At 38.2% G+C, this 18,382-nt stretch overlaps 2 protein-coding genes across 5 annotated transcripts; both read left to right on the top strand.

Annotated features, from left to right (window-relative positions):
- Positions 1–5,345: 5,345 nt before the first annotated feature.
- LOC133987266 (tumor necrosis factor receptor superfamily member 14-like) lies at positions 5,346–8,916 on the top strand. The gene is made up of 7 exons (XM_062426569.1): positions 5,346–5,749; positions 6,327–6,420; positions 6,703–6,828; positions 7,554–7,712; positions 8,344–8,431; positions 8,528–8,627; positions 8,908–8,916. The coding sequence occupies exons 1-7, from the start codon at positions 5,672–5,674 to the stop codon at positions 8,914–8,916; spliced, it is 654 nt and encodes a 217-aa protein (XP_062282553.1). The 5' UTR covers positions 5,346–5,671.
- A 2,993-nt stretch (positions 8,917–11,909) lies between these two features.
- LOC133988247 (tumor necrosis factor receptor superfamily member 14-like) lies at positions 11,910–18,219 on the top strand. 4 transcript variants are annotated; one of them, XR_009925607.1, is made up of 8 exons: positions 12,636–12,715; positions 12,804–12,942; positions 13,478–13,571; positions 14,503–14,628; positions 15,919–16,083; positions 16,885–16,972; positions 17,069–17,296; positions 17,406–18,219. XR_009925607.1 is itself a non-coding variant. In XM_062427826.1 (7 exons), the coding sequence occupies exons 2-7, from the start codon at positions 12,865–12,867 to the stop codon at positions 17,175–17,177; spliced, it is 660 nt and encodes a 219-aa protein (XP_062283810.1). In that variant the 5' UTR covers positions 11,910–11,986; positions 12,804–12,864; the 3' UTR covers positions 17,178–18,219. The 4 variants fall into 4 exon arrangements, 2 of the variants coding, with proteins under 2 accessions (XP_062283810.1, XP_062283809.1); XR_009925608.1 differs by having other exon boundaries at positions 17,069–17,868; positions 18,099–18,219; XM_062427826.1 differs by lacking the exon at positions 12,636–12,715 and adding an exon at positions 11,910–11,986 and having other exon boundaries at positions 17,069–18,219.
- Positions 18,220–18,382: the final 163 nt, after the last annotated feature.

Genomic DNA, 18,382 nt, shown 5'->3' with positions numbered 1-18,382 from the left:
TGCTCTGTATGCAAATTGATGACTGTCATGATCAGCAGGGATGGCAGATTTAATGTGGGAGAGGATGAGTCTCTCAAAGCACTTGGTGATGATGGGTGGTAGCAACCAGGCGATAGTCATTAAGGCAGTTCACTGTGCTCTTCTTTGACACAGGGATTATTGTTGCTGACTTCAGACAGGTGGGGACTGCAGACTGTTGCAGTGAGAGGTTGTAAATGGTGGTAAATACCTCTGATAGCAGGCCCTGAGGATCCTTTCAGTGACTCCATTTAGTCTAGCTGCCTTCTTTGCATCAGCTCTGTGCAGGGTGGATCAGACCTGGTGTTGTGTTATCTATCCAGTCCAGTTTTTTATGATCAATAAACTGAACAACTGAGCAATAAACTGAACAATAAACAGGTACACTTTAGTGTCTCTTTAGTGTTACTGGTTCAATATTAAACCTCTCTATTCTTTTTCACCCTGTGGACAGGAATTAGTTTTTATTTTAGCTGATGGCTTAAAATCAGTTTTCTCTCAGGTCCATGGACACATGAACAAGTTTGCTGACATACAGTATCACATGAACAAAAACTGACTGAACTTTCTCTTTCGTCTTCATTTCTTCTCAAACAGAAAACATTTCTCTGCTTGACGTCAGCTTATTTGTTCCTGCATGAGAGTGATAAAACATGAAGATGGCCTCTGATTGAAATGTTGTGTTAAGATACAGTTACTGGTTTTCCTGCAGTAAATGAAAAGAAACAAGACAATCAAAAGAGAACAGTGACTCAGAGAGAGACTTGGTACAAAGTCTCTGTTTGTTCTTGATTTCTCCTTCATGAATGATGTTTTAAAATAGAAATAGTTGCATTTCTTTATGTTGCACAAGGACTTGTTCTGGTTTAGCAACACTGATGCACTTTGTCAAAAAAACAGGATGAATTGATTTGTTATTGCAATGTGATTATGATTTATACAAACTGCCTGTGAAGCTATCAGATCTCCAGCAGCAATAACAAATACAAACAAATACAACAAAGATATAAGAACAATTTTACTCCACACAATACACTCCTATGGAACAACATATATTCTGGCAAGTCTGACATAACTGTTTCTGGGAACTTGGATGGAAAAAGAAAAATGGAATGTAATTCATTGGATACATTTATTCATTTTTAAACTATAGAGATGTTTGTTATATAACCTGCATTGCTCAATTAGAGAACACAGCAAAGTAATAAAGTCCATTCCATTTCTCATCAAGACAATGGTTCAGCAGTTTTAGGTGCATTCTTATATTGTACCAGAATTGAGGCCACTCTGTACTGAAGGAGTTAATCTGGGTACCAAACAGTTCATTAGAAATGTGTTATTAGCACAATACTACTCTAATCAGTTGAAAAGAAACGACGTTCTAGGAACATAAGGAAACAATATTTGTCCTATGCCATAAAGATTTGTATCTGGAATTTGTTCAATAAAAAAAACGTAACTAAACTACTACTCTGATTGGCTTACCCTGATCCATGGTCCATCTCATAAACCTTATTACAACCTTTGGTATCAATGCATCATCCTGGTAAAACGTCATGACCCAAACTACTACTCTGATTGGCTTACCCTGATCCATGATCCATCTCATAAACCTTATTACAACCTTTTGTATCCATGCATCATCCTGGTAAAACATCCCTACCTGAACTCTATAAACTCACATGAAGACGAAGGACGCAAAGGTAAGTTGACTAACTTTCATACGTTTTTTTTTTTTTTTTTACGTATCTCAAATAATCATCAGTAGAAATTGAGCAAAAGCGCAGCATATGACATGATTATACAGATAATACAGGAGGAGGGCAGAGACCAGCAGGCTGAAAGTGAGACCACCAGAATACAGGTTCTATACAAAGGTCTTCACAGAAAAACAAGAAACGTAATAACCAGTTCAAGTTTATACCAATGTGCTGCTATTGAAAGGTTTGCTGAAATTAAAAATGAAATTTAATAGCCCTTTTTTTTCCTCGATAAAGGACATCATTTGTTTGCAATTGCATATTAACAAGAACAGTGTCAGATATTTTAGATAAAAATAAGAATAAAAAAAACAATTCCAGTTTATACAGTTCTGTTACTTTAGTTGAACTCGCATGTTTTTTCTTCCAGACTGACGGGGTCCAAAGTAAAAATCTGCCACTCCCGTTCAAAGTCAAATTATATCTTATCTTGGGTAGGCACCAAAGATAAGCTACTCGGTTTGTTTAAAAATCAAATCTGCGAATGTTAAAAGCCAACTTCTGCCATGTTGAGCCAAAATCACTCAAAACAACCTGGCCCCAGCAACATGGTGGACTTCATGAGGGAGATCGACCACAATGGTCATCTGCACTGAATTGTACTGATGAGATGCTACAAAAGAAGTTCTTTTTTTGCAATACATCCACATATTTAGTAAGAAGAAGAGGGTGACATGATGAGACAGTGGTACCATTACTGATTCTGGTATTTAAAAATCTGACTTTGTTTGAAAGGGCGAAATAATATCACATTGTAATGACTGACAGTAGGACTCAAGAGCAAGACTCACTCACGGTTCAAAAATCCAAAGAGTTTAATTGAAGCACAAGGTCAAAGACACTAAGAAGGGCCTGGGACGCTCACAGGAACAGATGAGACGAATTGGCAGAGACAAAGGGAAGCACACAGACTAAATACACAAGGGAAGGTGGGATAATTCAACACAGGTGACACAATCAGGGCAGGGCAGGTAATCACACACAAGGACAGGAAGTCAAGATCTGAAACGAGAGACAAAGGTGATTACCAAAATAAAAGAGAAAATAAAGAATGTACAAACTCAGGAACTGGACATTACCGCACAAAACGGACCCACAAAACGAGGAGCGAACTTACAGGACTCAACGTGCGGAGGGAGATCCTGGGTGTACAACCAGACCCTTTGACCAGCCTGATATGGAGGGGCTGGAGACCGACGGCGATCAGGAACTTGCTTATAGCGAGCAGAGTTTTGGAGTATTACTTGTTGGGCCCGATCTCTATACCAGATAAGTTGTTTGCACCAGGAAGCAGGATTCTGTGAGGCAAGGCAGCACAATCCAGTTTCTAGCTCCTCATTGAGCCGCTCCATCTGGCAATTGGACTGCAGATGATGACCAGAAGAGAGACTGACGTTGGCCCCCACTAGCACACAGAACTCCAGAAACAGGAAACTAATTGGGGACCACTATCTGAGACAACGTCACTGGGGAAACCATGAATACAGATACATTGGAAAGGACAACCTCTGCCGTTTCCTTGGCAGAGGGTAATTTGGGCAGAGGAATGAAGTGCACCATTTTGGAAAATCTGTCCACAACAGTAAGTATGACTGTGTTACTTCCAAATGGGGCAGACCAGTGACGAAGTCCATGGAGATGTCAGACCAGGGGTGGAGCGGAACTGAAAGCGGACACAGGAGACCTGTGGGCCGATGACGTGGGGTCTTGTTGCTGGCACAGACTGGGCAAGCTGCGACATACTCCCCCACTGCCCTCTACATGGAGGGCCTCCAAAACCACTGCTTGATGACAAACATTGTCATTGGTACTCCTGGGTGACACTGGCGAGACTGCTCTAACCCTTGCTGGGTCCATTTGAATATTGCCAAGGAAAGACACAGTCTGAACATGGAACTCACATGTTTCTGCTTTGACGATTTGACGGACATGATGAACATGCGATCGCTCATCCGGGGAGAAGATGAGGACGTCCTCCTGGTAGACAAATACGAAGATGTTGAGCATGTCCCTGAGCATGTTGTTCACCAGAGCCTGGAAAACAGCTGGAGCATTGGTTAAGCCAAAGGGCATCACTAAGTACTCATGATGCCCACTAGGGGTGTTAAAGGCTGTTTTCCATTCATCCCCCTCCCTTATCCTTAAAAATTGATAAGTGTTTCTCAGATCTAGCTTGGTAGCTTGGCTTGCTTAGCTCCCTGCAACAGTTCAAAAGCTGAGGAAATGAGAGGGAGGGGTATCTGTTCTTTATGGTTATGTCGTTAAGTCCCCGAAAATCAATGCAAGGGCGGAGGGACTTGTCCCTCTTGTCCACAAAGAAAAATCCAGCTCCTGCTGGACAGGACGAGGGGCGAATAAGACCAGCTTTCAGTGCCAAATCCACATACTCCTTCATGGCCTGCGTTTCAGGAGCAGAGAGAGAATAGAGCCTTCCTTTGGGAGGAGAGGTTCCAGGTAACAAGTCAATGGTACAGTCATATTCACGGTGATGAGGCAGGATAGTGGCCTTTGTCTTGTTAAAGACCTCCTTCAAATCATGATAACACTGAGGTACTTTAGAGAGGTCAGGATAATCTGGTTCAGGACGAATAGGAACAGCAGGGTGGACTGGGGAAGATGTTACAGATCATGACTGGATAGTAGCAGAATAGGGTGGGAAACAAGTCTTTGAGCACTCAGCTCACCAACCAATAACTCTCCCCTAAGACCAGTCTATGTGTGGGTTGTGACGTTTGAGCCATGGGAAACCCAGAATGAGGGGATGCTGAACTGACTCAAATAAATTAAAACTAAGAGTCTCAGTGTGATTATCATGGAATTTTAACTGAAGAATACTGAGAATAGTGAGTAATGTGACACAAGAGACGACCATCTAAGGCGCTGGCCTCAAGGGTTTTGGACAATGGGATGAACTCTAAGCCTAGTTCTTAAGCAACTTTATAGTCCATCAAATTGGCATCTAAACCAGAGTTAATCAAAACAGAAAAACTCTTAGTCTCAGTGGGGGAGGTGAGTGTTATATATGATTCAGGGAACAAGACGGACTTATAGTCAGATGTTTCGGCTCACCAGGGGTCTCCCGGTTACTGATTAACCTGGTCTTTTACTGGACAGTCGGTGATGTGATGACCCCACTGAGCGCAGTAGACACATCGCCCCTCCCGTAGGTGGTGCTGACGCTCCTCGGGGGAGAGCCTGGAAATAAAGAATATACAAACTCAGGAACTAGACGTTACACACCTGATTTTCTGGTGAACCAAAACTTTTAATGTAATAAACATGTTTAACCACTGTCCGTTAACTAAATGCTAATGTACATGTTCGTTTCTTTGTTTCCAGGTGCCCTGTCACAACGGATGTAGAATACTTGGACCCACAATGCAGACACAAGACTCAGAAACCAGTTCTAGAGTGAATAAGAACCTGATTTATTTCACAAGTGAGTCTAAATGTATAGATATAGTCAAAACAAGAGTTTAACTAAGTGGAGCTGGGTAATGTTTAAGAGAGGGTTTTGAGCGTGACGGGGGTGGATTCATGGTGGTACAGAACACTGGCAAGCAGAAGCTGGGCTGACTGGGCAGGATGGAGTTCTGGATCCAATGAAACATCAGAAATCAGGAAACCAGGAATCACAAAGGTGAGCAGATGATCTGGAGAAGACTGCAGAGCAAGACCGGACTTTTAACTGGGAGTTGAGTAGATGGCTTAATGAACTGAGGAACAGCAAGTGTGCAGGTGAAAAGTGAAGAAAGGCTCCACCTCTGCCCAGCTCAGGACAAACAAACACAAGAGGGAAGGGGAAAACTAGAATATACTATAGGACCCTGACAAGCCCTATTTTTTTATTAGGATTTTAGGTTTCATCTCATTCTGGATATCACTTACACTCTATGGAGTTGATGAACACTGCTAACATGTCATATGAAAAGTCTTGGAGAAGAAAACCTTTGAACACTGTAACATTTCTGGTAAGAACATTTGTGTCAGAAACAACAATCTTCTTTTCTCTTACCATCAGTTTGTACATTACATTACTCATCTTAAAAATGTAGGCAAACATTTCATACACACACACACATACAGAAAGACGCTCATTCAGACATAGAAAAATGAATTTTAGTGGGAAAAAGATGTTAAAAGAAAGTTGTGCAATTCAAAGTGTTTTGTTGTTTAATGGAGAGGTTTCATCAGCTGTATTCAGTGTTGATGACTTCTGTGGAAAGTTGTGATATGGAGTTAGGTTGGATAGTTTCACATCTTTACTCTTAAGACTCAAATGACTGTGAAGTCAACAACATGTGACAGGATGGTTTAAATCCTCTCAGTAGAAATGATGAACCCTCTCAGATATCTGACAGAACATCTTATTTTCTCTCTCTTTATTCTCTCTATGTTGATTGGTTGGATGATTTTAATAGACACACGCCTCAGTGTAATCATTGATAAAGTCTAACAACTGTTATTTTGTATTTGGTCAATGTCTTCAATTAAACTCAGTCTTTGTTAAGAAAAACTGTGTAATGTTCATTGTGTCTCTGTTTACAGATAATCATGATGAATGTCTTCAGTGTTCTTAGCCTCACATGTCATCCTGCTGAGTACTTAATTGACCAAGAATGCTGTCCAAAGTGTCCTCCTGGTAAGATGCAACTAAATGGAATGTTTACTTCTTCAATTATTTTTGTTACACTGTTTAGAGATTCAAGTAGTTGAAATTATAAATTGGTGAATTACAAAGTACAAGAACCAGTAAGATGGAAAAAACTGACTTGATGGTTTTAATTGGATCTGAGAGAGAGAGAATGTTATTTCACATATAGCAATCAAAGCATTTTTAAAATTACATTTGATCAGCAATCCAATTAATAGACACAATATATCACACAAAATCAGAAAAATGATTTGTTTTGTTTTTTTACAGGAAGTCGAGTTAAAACAGATTGTACACAGTTCAGAAGTACATCCTGTCTGTCCTGTATTGATGGAAGTTTCATGGATGGACCAACAGGACGTAGAGAGTGCTTCTACTGTACAGACTGTGATTCAGGTAAACTTGTGTTTTCTATCATTAGTAACAGATACACATATAGAGACAGTTCCATAGTCTGATATTATGTATGATCCTTGACTTGAGATCAGAGTTATGTTTCTCTCTGCAGTTAAAGCTCCACAAATTATATTTTCAACTGATTAAAATGGATATGTACATTAATGTAAGCAGTAGGAGTATTTTTTTCACTGTAAATACCCACAACATGTCCTGCCCTGTCAGGATTTTACATCAGTGAATTACTAGGTAACATTATTAAGTTAAGGGTAATAATAATGTTATTATAGAGCCACCTTCTGGAGTGATGTTAAACTAACCAGGGGACTAACCTGTCTCTATGTGTCAGCTCTGTGATAGACTGCTAACATGTGTAGGATGTACTCATCTATCACCCAGTGTCAGCTGCAACCCTTTAAATGAATAAACTGTATAGCTGATGGATGGATGATGTCATTGTTCTGATATTGAGTATATATTGAGCAGAGAAATAACAAAATGTAAACAATGTATGTCAGTGATACAGCACTTTATAGTCGTGTAGCTTTGTACTAAATATGATGTTGGAACATCAATTAGAATTATGACTTCAAACACAATGTCTCATGAATTTATTAATGAATAAAAATCAGGTCACATTTCCTTTGGATGACATCATTTCATCATTTTGCTTTTCTCTAGTACATTTATTAGTTACTTCATGTGTAACCTTGATGTGTTCACAGGTTCTGGTTTGAGGATAAAGACATCATGCACAACAACATCAAATACAGTTTGTGAACCTCTGGATGGATTCTATTGTACAGACTCTGATAAAGACAACAACTGTATAGCAGCACAGGAACACACAAGCTGTGAACCAGGACAATATATCAGACACAAAGGTTGGTTTTCCTAAGTTTGAAATGATAACACCAAACATTCTTTAAAGAGCAACTTAACACAAGAGTAGAAATGTGTGCACTTTAATAGTTTGATGATTTCATAGAGGAATGATGAGTTATTATTGTGCACAACTGACACATGAAATGATTCAGCCAGCAACATAACTCATATTAGAGTAGGTATGATAATAATTAAATAGTCCTTCTTGTTTGCCACCCAAGAGAGGTGAATTAGAATTATGATTGTTAACAATCTTGATAATGATTGTGTGATGGTATAAGGTTAAGTGACTGAGATATAAGCACAGGAAAACGAGAGAGAGAGAGACAAGGAGAGAGAGAGAGAGAGAGAGAGAGAGAGAGAGAGAGAGAGAGAGAGAGAGAGAGAGAGAGAGAGAGAGAGAGAGAGAGAGAGAGAGAGAGAGAGAGAGAGAGAGAGAGAGAGAGAGAGAGAGAGACAGATAACTAAAATAGTTTTGTTTTTGTTTTTTTAATTCTATGTTTTTATATTTCCGATTCTTACTGTTAAATGTTTGTCTTCATGTAAAGCACATTAAGTTGGGTATGAAATGTGCTATATAAATAAAGCTGCCTTGCCTTAATCCACTTCATATCTGTTGTATTTGTGCAGGAACGGCCTTCACAGACACTGAGTGCACTGACTGCAGTAGTGACACATTTTCAGATGGGACATTTCCATCTTGTCGGTCACATACAAAGTAAGTGAAACAACAGATAGTCAAAGTTATTACAACTGCAGTAAATGTAATATATCTCTAACTGTTCCTGTGATGTGTTTCCCTCCATTATTCCAGATGTGATTCACCAAATCTTCAGCTGATAAAAGCAGGAACTGCTTCAACTGATGCACAATGTGGAGAACATAGTTCAAACACAACAGTAAATGTGGGCGCTGTCAGTGGGACACTTGCTGTCAATGTGCTTGTAATCGCAATTGGGATGTCTTTAGCATTTTGGTGTAAAAAAAAAAAAGAAAATTCTCAAAACTCAGGTAAGAATTGTATGAATTAAATAAACATCATAGTTCTGTAAGATGATCATAGTTTTTGTCACATCATAATGTTATTAAGATGATTTCTCATTGATATTGTTTTAATATAGAAGAAAGAAGTAACAGTGCAGATGTTTCCACACAGGTATGTTCAGAATCACAAACAGGTTTATTGTTATGTAGGTTTGTTGATGTGCATAACAATCAAAACATTGTATTACTCTTTTTAACAATGAATACAGTTTATCATGCTGTATGTTCTCTAACTGAGGTCACTCATTTATTATTTCATTTAAAAGGAATCTTTGATAGAAGAAACAACATCAGCAGTGAGAACAGTTCCAGGTAAGACAGTGATGTATTCTTTGAAACATTCCTGACTTACACTCTTTGATGTCTTTACAAGTCTGCATGATGCTTCTGCTTTAGATAAATGTATTTCTATCCCCAGGTTGAAATCAGTCAGCCATGATGTTCACCTGACAGCACTGTCCAGGATACTGGAGCCTGTCCTCAGACACACTGGATGAGTCATGAGGTCACACCAGTCTATCACAGAGCAGCTGCATGTGTTTAGTCTGCAGGAGGAATCTGGAGGACATGCACACAGACATGAGGAGGATGTACAAACTGTGAGATGACAATATAAAAAATGCCACATTGCATGAGACAAAAGCAGAACTGCCTGCAGTCACTAAGCCTGAAGAAAGGCACCAAGTCAAAGTACTCCAAATGGACTTCAACTCCCACCATGCTCTGCTCAACTTACACCTAGGTGTGAAATCCAGCAGAGTCAAACTCTCAGCTCCGATTGTCTGTGATGTCACAGACAGTCTAAACATCTGAGGTGCTCCTGAAACTGTGCTTCCAGCTGTTCACAGGGCTGTGAGGAAGTGACCACTGTACATAAATTAACTGTAACCAGGTCACACAGTCTCCACCTCAGTAGACTACTAGACGTTTTCTTCAACCCAGCAGGTCACTGGATCCAAAGTCATCATTGCTGGACAATGATTCTGACTGTCTGGGCTGCAGAGGATCTTCCTGATCTCAGCAGCCTGAAGTTATCATTTCTATGAAATTAATTATAAAGTGTATTATGTATTTATTGAATTCACTGAATTCATCCCAAATGTTATAAATGATACACTCAACCTTTGAAAAAAAATTGTTAAAAGAACAATATGTATGATAAGCTAATGGGAATATGAAATTCAAAAAGAGCAGAACAAATGAATAGAATGAGAAACACTAGTCTGTGTCATACTGAGAGAACATTATAACAAGTCATAGTAATTAAATCCATGATATTCTGTGGATGGGAAGACATTCCTGATGACATTAACAACACATGCTGGAATTAGGATCCTGCTCTTCCTGCTCAGATGATCCCAACACCACAGAGTGAACTATCTGTAGACTGTGAGCCTGACCAGACTGACAGGAAGAGGTTGGTAAGGATTCACATAAGGATGTAAAGCTATGCAAAATAATCTTGATCATCATTTTCCAGCATTACATCATATTGAATAACCATGTGTAGTGTGAGCTGGACCACTGTCAAAACTTCATTTAACACAAACACTGTATCATATGATTAAGATTATAACACAATATATCTGACTGTACAATCATAATTGATATAGGGTGGCCATGGCTCAGGAGGTAGAGTAGTTGTCCACCAATCAGAAGATCAGCAGTTTGACTCCCAGCTCCTCCTGACCACATATCGACGTGTCCTTGGGCAAGATACTTAATGATGTGTGTGAGTAATAGTTAGATCCTCCTGATGAGCAGGTTGGCATCCTGCATGGTAGCCTCTGTCATCAGTGAATGTGACATATAGTGTTAAAGTGATTTGATTTATCAAAAAGACTAGAAAAGTGCTCTATAAGTACAGTCCATTTACAATAATTGTTAGTCATAACTCAAATTATTTGTCATCTTAACATAATCACAATCTATTACATGTTCAGCTGTTTCATTATAATGGTCTTCAGTGGGAAAAGGCTCAGTAGAGATTTTTGTACTGTCATGTCTCCCTCTGCATAACCTGTATATTAGTTGTGTTGCATCTGTAATGTCCATAAGCAGGCCATTATTAACTATGGTCTCTATGACTACGTAGTAATGCATTTATATTCAGTCAGGAAGCGGTCTGCCATGTGTAAACATAACCTGCAAAGCTTTACTAAAGCTATCATTCACTACAGTTGTTGTCTGTCCATTTATTGATGATCATAAGCATGAAACTTCACAGCATCTTGCCTGTGTGTCCATTTTAGATCCTTTTCCAAGTAAACATTGTTGTTTCTGTCCAGATCCACTAGATGTCGCCAGTGTGGCCTATTTCTAACAGCAGTCACTTTTACTTTTTATTTATCTTTTATCTTATTTACTATTTATCTTTTTCTTCTCATTTTAATTTTAATTTGGGTGGTGGTGATCACATTGGAGATACATTATGTTTTAACTTGTTGTGTTATCTTCGACATTTTAAATAAATAGGCTATAGGATTTGTGGTAGTGTATGACTTTACATGTGGGGCTTCCTTCAACTAGCAGCACTTTCAGCCTTGTGAACTTCACACAAATCTAAGTTTTGAGGTTCAAGAGAGGACACACCACCATCACAAGATCATTTGGCCTTTTTTGACATTTATTTTGAATGTTCTTGATTTCTCCTTCATGAATGATATTCTGAAACTGAAATAGTTGCATTTCTTTATGTTGCACAAGGACATATTCTGGTTAGGAACACATCATAATCACATTGATTTGTTATTGCAATGTGATGGACTTTTAAGTAAACAACTTGATCATCTTTGGTGTAAATACTTTATTCACAGATCCAAATATCTGAAGGTAAAGCTCTACATCAATGGATGGAAGAATGAACTCGAGCTATTTGATAAATCTCTTCAGTACATGATGGACACAAAAGCCCCAAAACGTTTTTCTTTATTGGACTTTTACATGCTCTTTAAAAAACAACTATTTTTATCTTTATATCTTGTTACAGATTGTACTCTTACTGTTTCAACACTATTAGCTTTATTGTTATGGAAATATGCCATAAAGATTTGTATCAGATATTTGTTTAATAAATAAAAAAGGACCCAAACTACTACTCTGATTGGCTTACCCTGATCCATGATCCATGATCCATGGACTTTATTTCGACCTTTTGTGTCATGCGTCATCCTGGTAAAACATCCCTACCTGAATTCTCTACACTCAAATGGAGACGAAAGACACAAAGGTAAGTAGACTGACTTTCATGAGTTTTATTTGATAAAAGTTGTCTTTTGTTTTACGTATCTCACAAAATCATCAGTAGAAATGTAGCAGAAGCGCAGCAAGACATGATTATACAGATAATACAGGAGGAGGGCAGAGACCAGCAGGCTGAAAGTGAGACCACCAGAATAAAGGTTCCATACAAAGGTCTTCACAGAAACCAAGAAAAAACAAAACAGTTCAAGTTTATACCAATGTGTTATTGTTGAAATGAGAAAATGAAATTGAATAGTCCTTTTTTTTCAAGATAAAGGACATAATTTGTTTGCAATTGCATATTAACAAGAACAGTGTCAGATATTTTAGATAAAAACAAGAATAAAATAAATAATTCTAGTTTATACAGTTCTGTTACTTTAGTTGAATCTATGTGTTTTTTTCATCCAGACTGACAGGGTCCAAAGTACCAAGCGTGACTCCTGTTTAAATACTCCAGTCCAACTCAAATATTAGCCTACCCAAGATGTAAACTACCATATTTGTACAAACAGCACCTGATATTGATATTGATAGAGGAAACATGTGAGTCAGTATAATGCTATTCCAAATAAACAAAATCTATCTCCTAAATTACTAAATACAGTCCAGCAGACACAGAACGACATCATTCATTCATATGATGTCAGTCAGAGGATAATCAGAAGTATCACAGAGGTGATAACAGTTTGTGTTCAGGATGATTTGTACTAAGGTGAACTAGAACTTTTAATACAATGAATATGTTTAACTGCTGTCTGTTAACTAAATGTTAATGTACATGTTCTCTTCTTTGTTTCCAGGTGTCCTCCATTTGAATTAGGATTGTAGGTTTCATCTCATTGTGGATATCACTTACAGTCTATGGAGTTGATGAAAACTGCTAACATGTCATATGAAAAGTCTTGGAGAAGAAAACCTTTGAACACTGTAACATTTCTGGTAAGAACATTTGTGTCAGAAACAACAATCTTCTTTTCTCTTACCATCAGTTTGTACATTACATTACTCATCTTAAAAACGTAGGCAAACATTTCTTTTGTTCATTTTCCCCTCACACACAGAAAGACGCTCATTCAGACATAGAAAAACGCATTTTAGTGGGAGAGAGTTGTTTAAAAGAAAGTTGTGCAATTCAAAGTGTTTTGTTGTTTACTGGAGAGGTTTCATCAGCTGTATTCAGTGGTGATTACTTCTGTGGAAAGTTGTGATTTGGAGTTAGGTTGGATAGTTTCACATCTTTACTCTTAAGACTCAAATGACTGTGAAGTCAACAACATGTGACAGGATGGTTTAAATCCTCTCAGTAGAAATATTGAACCCTCTCAGATATCTGACAGAACATCTTGTTTTCTCATATTTTTGTTTTCTTTATGGTGATTGGTTGGATGATTTTAATAGAGACACACCTCAGTGTAATTAAACTCAGTCTTTGTTAAGAAAAACTGTGTAATGTTCATTGTGTCTCTGTTTACAGATAATCATGATGAATGTCTTCAGTGTTCTTAGCATCACATGTCATCCTGCAGAGTACTTAGTTTACCAAGAATGCTGTCCTATGTGTCCTCCTGGTAAGATAAAACTAAATGGAATGTTTACTTCTTCAATTCTTTTTGTTACACTTTTTAGAGATTCAAGGACTTGTAATTATAAATTGGTGAATTACAAAGTACAAGAATTAGAAAAACAGATTTGATGGTTTTCATTTGATTTGTTGAGGTTGGAGACATATGTCTATGACATTTTTCTCCACAGGAGAATGTCATTACATTTATAGTGCTCAAAGCATTGGGCCCCAATGGGCCCCATCTTGTGGTCGGCGCACAGCGGATGGCGGGCGTGGTGCATGTGTCTTTGTTAGTTTCCCCCGGCGCAGTTGTCATTTTCTCGCCCTGCGCCCACGTTGTCTAAATAGCAAATGCACTTGCACCAGTCTGTGCGCCTATAGGCGTGTTGGTCTCAAAATGAGGTGTGGTCAGGCGCATTGGTGGCGCGTTGCTATTTTGAGGCAGAGGAAAGCCTTTGCGCTACTGACAAAAAAAACAGGTCTAAAGTCACTGGCGCATATTTCACTGTTATTAAAGGATCATCAAGAGTCCAATATGCTCCTAGATAGGCGGGTGCGTAGCGCGCAGACACTGTGCTTGTTACACACACACACGGACGTGCAGCAGCACACAAACATGCAAAACATTACAAATAAAACGACCACAATGTGAGTTCATATTATGATGTACATCAACATATTAAAAATACACGTCATATTAGTTAGTCATAAAATTTATCAGATTTTATTAATTGTAAAAAAAATAAAAAATAAAAAAGTGAGAATGAGCCTTCCACTGTTTGAGTGCCGCCGTTAAAATAGCAAAAGTGGATTTGGACACGCCCCAAGGACACATGCACCACGCGCTTCACGCCATGCGCTATACATCGTTAAAATGGGGCCCAATATGTCACACAAAATCAGAAAAAAATGTTGTTTTTTGTCTTTTTTTAAAGGAAGTCGAGTTAAAACAGATTGTACAGAATTCAGAAGTACAACCTGTCTGTCCTGCATTACTGGAAGCTTCATGGATGAACCAACAGGACGTAAACAGTGCTTCCCCTGTACAAACTGTGATTCAGGTAAACTTCTTTTTTCTATCATTAGTAACAGATATACATATAGAGGCAGTTCCATAGTCTGAATTTAAGTATGATCCTCAACTTTAGGGCACAATTCTCTCATACACAGTAAGAAAAAACTTTAAAAACAGGCTTTTTTCTCACTAAAAATACCCACAGGGTGTTCTGCACATGTGCAGGTCAGTCCATTTGACAGGCACGTGCAACTTAGCAACTTGCATGAACGCACACATTTGCATGATAGCAGCTCCAAGACCACATCTGCTGCAGGTGAAGAGCGCATCCAGTGAATTGCCAGCTTTCCATCATTGTCTGTCCATGCATACTGATTAGGGCTTGGCGCCACGGGAGTAGCTTGCAGACAGCACTTTCAGATTGCTGCCTGATAGTTGGCTCATGGACTATGTCAGGATCTTACAGTCAGATACTAGGTAAATTATGTAGTAAAGGGTAATAATAATGTAACTATAGAGCCACTTTCTGGAGTGATGTTAAAACGAACCAGGGGACTAACCTTTCTCTATGTGTCAGCTCTGTGATAGACTGCTAAAATGTGTAGGATGTACTCATATATCACCCAGTGTCAGCTGCAACCCTTTAAATGAATAAGCTGTATAGCTGATGGATGGATGAATAAACAGAATTGTCCAACACTGAGCCCCAAAAGAAGATATGATGTCATGGTTCTGATATTGAGTATATATTGAGCAGAGAAATAACAAAATGTAAACAATGCATGTGAGTGATGCAGCACTTTATAGTCTGGTAGTGTAACTTTGTACTAAATATGATGATGGAACATCAATTAGAATTATGACTTCAAACATAGCTTAAATGAGTCTGTTATGCAGTCTTAAGTTGAAGTGAATGAGATGCAGAGTGAATACCTGCAGGATTCAGGTGTGAAGTGTCCATACCTTAAGGAAAGATCAAGACAACAAAAAACAGCAAAACAGCAGCTGCAGCAACCAATAAATGACTGCAGTATTTGGTACAGGGAGGAGTGTGAAGTCTGAATCTGCTTTTAGATTTAAACAACTGGTGAAGATTAGATGATTCTTTTAGATGATTTGTATTAAATGGTGTTTACAGGGGGGATAAAAGCTCCATCTAGCTGTCATCCTCCCACATTTGAAATTGAAATCAAATCTTCACTTGGTGCTGATATTCTCCACCCTATTGAAATCAGATCACATATACATTACAACAGTGGTTTGTACAGTGAGGCAAAAAACAACAACAACCATTTATTTATTAGTTACTTCATGTGTAACCTTGATGTGTTCACAGGTTCTGGTTTGAGGATAAAGACATCATGCACAAGAACATCAGATGCAGTTTGTGAACCTCTGGATGGATTCTATTGTACAGACTCTGATAAAGACAACAAACACAACTGTATAGCAGCACAGGAACACACAAGCTGTGAACCAGGACAATATATCAGCCACAAAGGTTGGAATGATAACACCAAACATTCTTTAAAGAGCAACTTAACACAAGAGTAGACACTCAAATATCTATGATTTCATAGAGGAATGATGAGTTATAATTGTGCACAACTGAAACATGAAATCATTCATCCACTGACATAACTCATATTAGAGTAGGTATAATAATAAGTAAATTGTCCTCCTTGTTGGCCACATATGGTATAAAGTATTTTAAGTGCTATGTGACTGAGATAGAAGCACAAGAAAACACCAACAAGTTCACTTTTAGTTACAAACACATTTCGTACTAATACTACAGCTACAAGTACTAAACATTATAACATTTTACAAAGAAGACACAAGAGAGAAGTTATTAGGTCAGTTATTCAAGTCTTGAAAATCAGTTCACAGTGTGATTAAAGTTGGTGTCAGCTTGTCTGTATGTGACTGGTTCATAGAGGTGATAACCAGTGATGGGATCGTTGATCTGAATGTGAACTGGTCTTTCCATCTTGTTCGTGTTTGTAACTAGGAAGGAAGGGTTCCTTCATTCCTGAGGGGTTAAAGGAAGAGCCGGTCTGTTGTTTGAGGATTTTGCTGTCTGCCTTTGAATCATGCAGGACTTTATCCTAACACAAAATGACAAGTTAAATCACTGAAAGTCAACATCTTCACACACTGTTAAGTTACTCTTTAATGATGCTCTTAAGCTGCTTTGTCCAGTGATCAGTTCTTGTTACTGTTCTTTAATGATGATCGTCAAAGAATTGAATTCTAAACAAGTGTTTTTTAGATTCACTTCATATCTGTTGTATTTGTGCAGGAACGGCCTTCACAGACACTGAGTGCACTGACTGCAGTAGTGACACATTTTCAGATGGGACATCTACATCTTGTCAGTCACATACAAAGTAAGTGAAACAACAGATAGTCAAAGTTATTACAACTGCAGTAAATGTAATATATCTCTAACTGTTCCTGTGATGTGTTTCCCTCCATTATTCCAGATGTGATTCACTAAATCTTCAGCTGATAAAACCAGGAACTGCTTCAACTGATGCACAATGTGGAGAACATAGTTCAAACACAACAGTAATTGCGGGTTGTGAAGAATAACGTTCAAATACAAAAATAACTGTGAGCTCTGTCATTGTTGTGGCACTTTTTTCGCTGTAATAAGATCATCTCTACAACATTCATTTTTCTATCTCAGAAAAAACTGCTTAGAAACTCAGGTAAGATTTGTATGAATTGAACACATCATAGTTCTGTAAGATGATCATACTTTTTGTCACATCATAATGTTATTAAGATGATTTACTCATTGATATTGTTTTAATATAGAAGATAGAAGAAACAGTGCAGATACTTTCCAAGAACTTGAAATCAGTCAGCCATGATGTTCCCCTGACAGCACTGTCCAGGATACTGGAGCCTGTCCTCAGACACACTGGATGAGTCAGCTCACACACTAACCTGTCACCAGTCTATCACAGAGCTAACACATACAGAGCAGCTGCATGTGTCAACAAAAAGAAATACAAAAAATGCCATTTCATTGTATATGTTGTTGATCTTCGTAGCCTATGCATGAGGAAAAAGCATGTCTGCCTGCAGTCACTAAGTCTAATGAAAGGCACCAAATTACTCCCAACAGACTTTAACTCCCACCATGCTCTGCTCAATTTATACCTAGGTGTAAAAATCCAGCAGTCAAACTCTTGGCTCCCATTGGATGAGACAAGCTTGAAACTCCCAGTGATTTTCCTTCCTGGCTGTGATGTCACAGACAGTCTAAACACTTGAGGTACTCCTCAAAGTGCACCTTCAGCTGTTCACAGGGCTGTGAGGAAGTGACCACTATTACATACATTAACTGTAACCAGGTCACACAATTTGCTTCGTGTTCAACCGAGCAGTTTACCAGGGTTCAAAGAAGACATCTACTGTACACCAATAGATGATATTCATGTATTCATACATTAATAATCAGTATTCTGACAAGCTTCTCCTCAGTTTCTCTGTCTTTGCCTTCAGGCTGCAGAGGATCTTCTTCACGTCACCGGCCTGAAGTTATTATTTCTGTTTAAATTAATCAAGACAATAATGAATGAACTGATAAAGAAAATGAATAAAAATACATTTGATGATTTCATTATGTTTGAATTCATTGTTTAATTTGTGTATTCATTGAATTCATTGTAATTGTTATAGGTGATAAACTGAACCTTTGAGAAAATAATATGTTTAAAGAACAATGTGTATCATAAACTAGTGTAATGGAGATATGAAATCCAAAGAGAGAATAAATATACAGAGCA

This window comes from Scomber scombrus, chromosome 10, assembly GCF_963691925.1.
Source record: "Scomber scombrus chromosome 10, fScoSco1.1, whole genome shotgun sequence".
NCBI lineage: Eukaryota > Metazoa > Chordata > Actinopteri > Scombriformes > Scombridae > Scomber > Scomber scombrus.
Note: the sequence above shows the minus strand (reverse complement) of the source record. Positions and strands in the feature narration are given on the sequence as shown.

What these genes read in the sequence shown, in the direction of transcription:
- LOC133987266 (XM_062426569.1), top strand. Translation starts at nt 5,672, where the DNA reads ATGGAGTTGATGAACACTGCTAACATGTCATATGAAAAGTCTTGGAGA. An exon ending in CTGTCCAAAGTGTCCTCCTG is followed by an intron (nt 6,421 to 6,702) that starts GTAAGATGCAAC and finishes GTTTTTTTACAG; the next exon opens with GAAGTCGAGTTAAAACAGAT. An exon ending in CTGTACAGACTGTGATTCAG is followed by an intron (nt 6,829 to 7,553) that starts GTAAACTTGTGT and finishes ATGTGTTCACAG; the next exon opens with GTTCTGGTTTGAGGATAAAG.
- LOC133988247 (XM_062427826.1), top strand. Translation starts at nt 12,865, where the DNA reads ATGGAGTTGATGAAAACTGCTAACATGTCATATGAAAAGTCTTGGAGA. An exon ending in TGAACACTGTAACATTTCTG is followed by an intron (nt 12,943 to 13,477) that starts GTAAGAACATTT and finishes CTCTGTTTACAG; the next exon opens with ATAATCATGATGAATGTCTT. An exon ending in CTGTCCTATGTGTCCTCCTG is followed by an intron (nt 13,572 to 14,502) that starts GTAAGATAAAAC and finishes CTTTTTTTAAAG; the next exon opens with GAAGTCGAGTTAAAACAGAT.